Source organism: Triticum aestivum, chromosome 2B (assembly GCF_018294505.1).
Source record: "Triticum aestivum cultivar Chinese Spring chromosome 2B, IWGSC CS RefSeq v2.1, whole genome shotgun sequence".
In the NCBI taxonomy this organism is placed as follows: domain Eukaryota; kingdom Viridiplantae; phylum Streptophyta; class Magnoliopsida; order Poales; family Poaceae; genus Triticum; species Triticum aestivum.
In genome coordinates this window covers 628,998,789-629,000,836 of record NC_057798.1, presented here as the reverse complement: position 1 = coordinate 629,000,836, position 2,048 = coordinate 628,998,789, and the positions used below count along the sequence as shown (strand labels likewise).

General features: G+C 53.8%; 1 protein-coding gene across 1 annotated transcript; it reads left to right on the top strand.

The window, feature by feature from the left end:
• The first annotated feature begins 245 nt into the window (after window positions 1-245).
• On the top strand, window positions 246-1,758 carry LOC123041813 (expansin-B5). Its single transcript, XM_044464375.1, has 4 exons — window positions 246-681; window positions 764-876; window positions 962-1,152; window positions 1,237-1,758. Exons 1-4 carry the CDS (start codon window positions 501-503, stop codon window positions 1,595-1,597), a joined length of 846 nt encoding a protein of 281 aa, XP_044320310.1. The 5' UTR covers window positions 246-500; the 3' UTR covers window positions 1,598-1,758.
• Window positions 1,759-2,048: the final 290 nt, after the last annotated feature.

The following is a 2,048-nucleotide window of genomic DNA, read 5'->3' as shown; positions in this document are numbered from 1 at the left end:
ACATGACCCAATTGTAATTCCTGAAAACATTTCAGCTGATCAATAAAGCCTAGCAAGCTTTTCTAAAAAAAACAGTTTGTATGACCAATTTGCTCAAGATGGGCCGTTTGAGTATTTGACCCCACGTGCACATATGGACGCAATCACGCAACTAACCCGGCCGGATGAGTCATCTTTACCCAAAATCTCCGGAGTTGACAGAGCCTTCAGCGCCATGGCCCCGTCATCAAAGGATGGCCCGCTCCGTCTGAGTTGACCACAGTGCAAGCATGTATGCGCGCCCTCTCCCTAAACCTCAGTAGTCGCCAGCACGTTCGCCTCCATAATTCGTGTGTGCACGACTAAACGTATTCGCTCCCACGTTTATAACACGTAAACCATCCTATATATACCACCCCGAATCGCACTAGTCCTGCAAGCAACACCGAGTTCTTGGTACTACCCAACAAACCTAGCTAGCCCATTGGCTTTCTGTCTCCTGACTGATAGCTAGATTATCAATGGCTAGTCCAGGCACATTGCTGTTGGCGACGGTGCTCGTCATCCTATCAATTTTCGTAAGCCCCATCTCCGGCTACTGGAAGCCGAGCCGCACCCGCACCAGGCGCCCTAGCAGCCGCCGGTCCTGGTCCTCTGGCGGCGCGACGTGGTACGGCAGCCCCTACGGCGCTGGCAGCGACGGTAAGTCTCTCGTCTCGTACATGTACAGAGTATAAACACTTGTCAGACTGAGACTTGCTCTTTTTCCGTGGACGAAATGCAGGTGGCGCGTGCGGTTACCAAAGCGCCGTCGGCCAGCACCCATTCTCGTCGATGATCGCCGCCGGCGGACCTTCCTTCTTCAAGAGCGGCAAAGGCTGCGGTGCATGTTATCAGGTACGTAGATTGGTCGGTATATACGATGACATTTAGATTTAGCACTTTCATGTGAGTCAGCGTGCAAAGTGGATGTACGTTACAGGTCAAGTGCACCGGTAACAAGGCCTGCTCCGGCCGCCCGGTGACTGTCGTCATCACTGACAACTGCCCCGACGGTATATGCGCCTCGGAGGATCATTTCGACATGAGCGGCACCGCCTTCGGCGCCATGGCCAACCGAGGGATGGCTGACCGCCTCCGCTCCGCCGGACAGCTCAAGATCCACTACGCGAGGTGAAAATGCATTTTGATCTGATAATCCTAGAGTGTGTTTACTGAAGGCGTGCGTGCGTGACACTGGTCAGTTAATTTCCTCAGGGTGCCCTGCAACTACAACGGCATGAACATTGTCTTCAAGGTGGACGCGGGCTCCAACCCGTTCTACCTCTCCGTGCTGATCATCTACCAGGCCGGCGACGGAGACCTCTCTGCCGTCGACATCATGCAGGGCGGCTGCGCGCCCGGCCACCACAACGATCACGGCGCGCCGTGGATGGCGATGAAGCAGTCCTGGGGCGCACTGTGGCTCCTCCAGTCGAACAACGGGAAGCCTCTCCAAGCCCCGTTCTCGTTCCGGCTCACCTCGGGTTCCGGCAAGGTGCTCGAGGTCACCAACGCCATCCCTTCCGGCTGGACGGCCGGCACGTCCTACAGCTCCTCGGTGAACTACGCCAGCTAGGGCGGCTGGCGCGGGCTGTATGCTTTAGATCTGGTTCTGCAATTTGTGAGCTTTTACCTTGTCAAAGGCCGGTATCCGGTAATCGGCATGCATGCGCGTCCGGGAATTGTGAGCGGCCGCGTCAGAAGAGGAAGAAAGTCAAGTGTTTTTGTGTTGTGTTCTTTGCTCTTCCCTCTCCGAGGCCACTGCCTTGCAGTTGTTTCCCTAGTGATGTCTTCTTCTTGAGTTGTAGTGATGCAGCAATAGATGCGATGTTTCTTGGGTCCATTTATCGCTCAGGCTTTGGTTTGGGGGTGCCGAAACTTGGTATACGAAAATGGCCACGAAATCAGAAAAATAAGATCTTGTTAACTAAAAGCGGAAAATATGCAAAAGCTGGTTGGACAAACGGGATCATGAACGTTCGCCGTAATGCCAAATACATCAAAATAGACATTTTCGTAGATTTTAC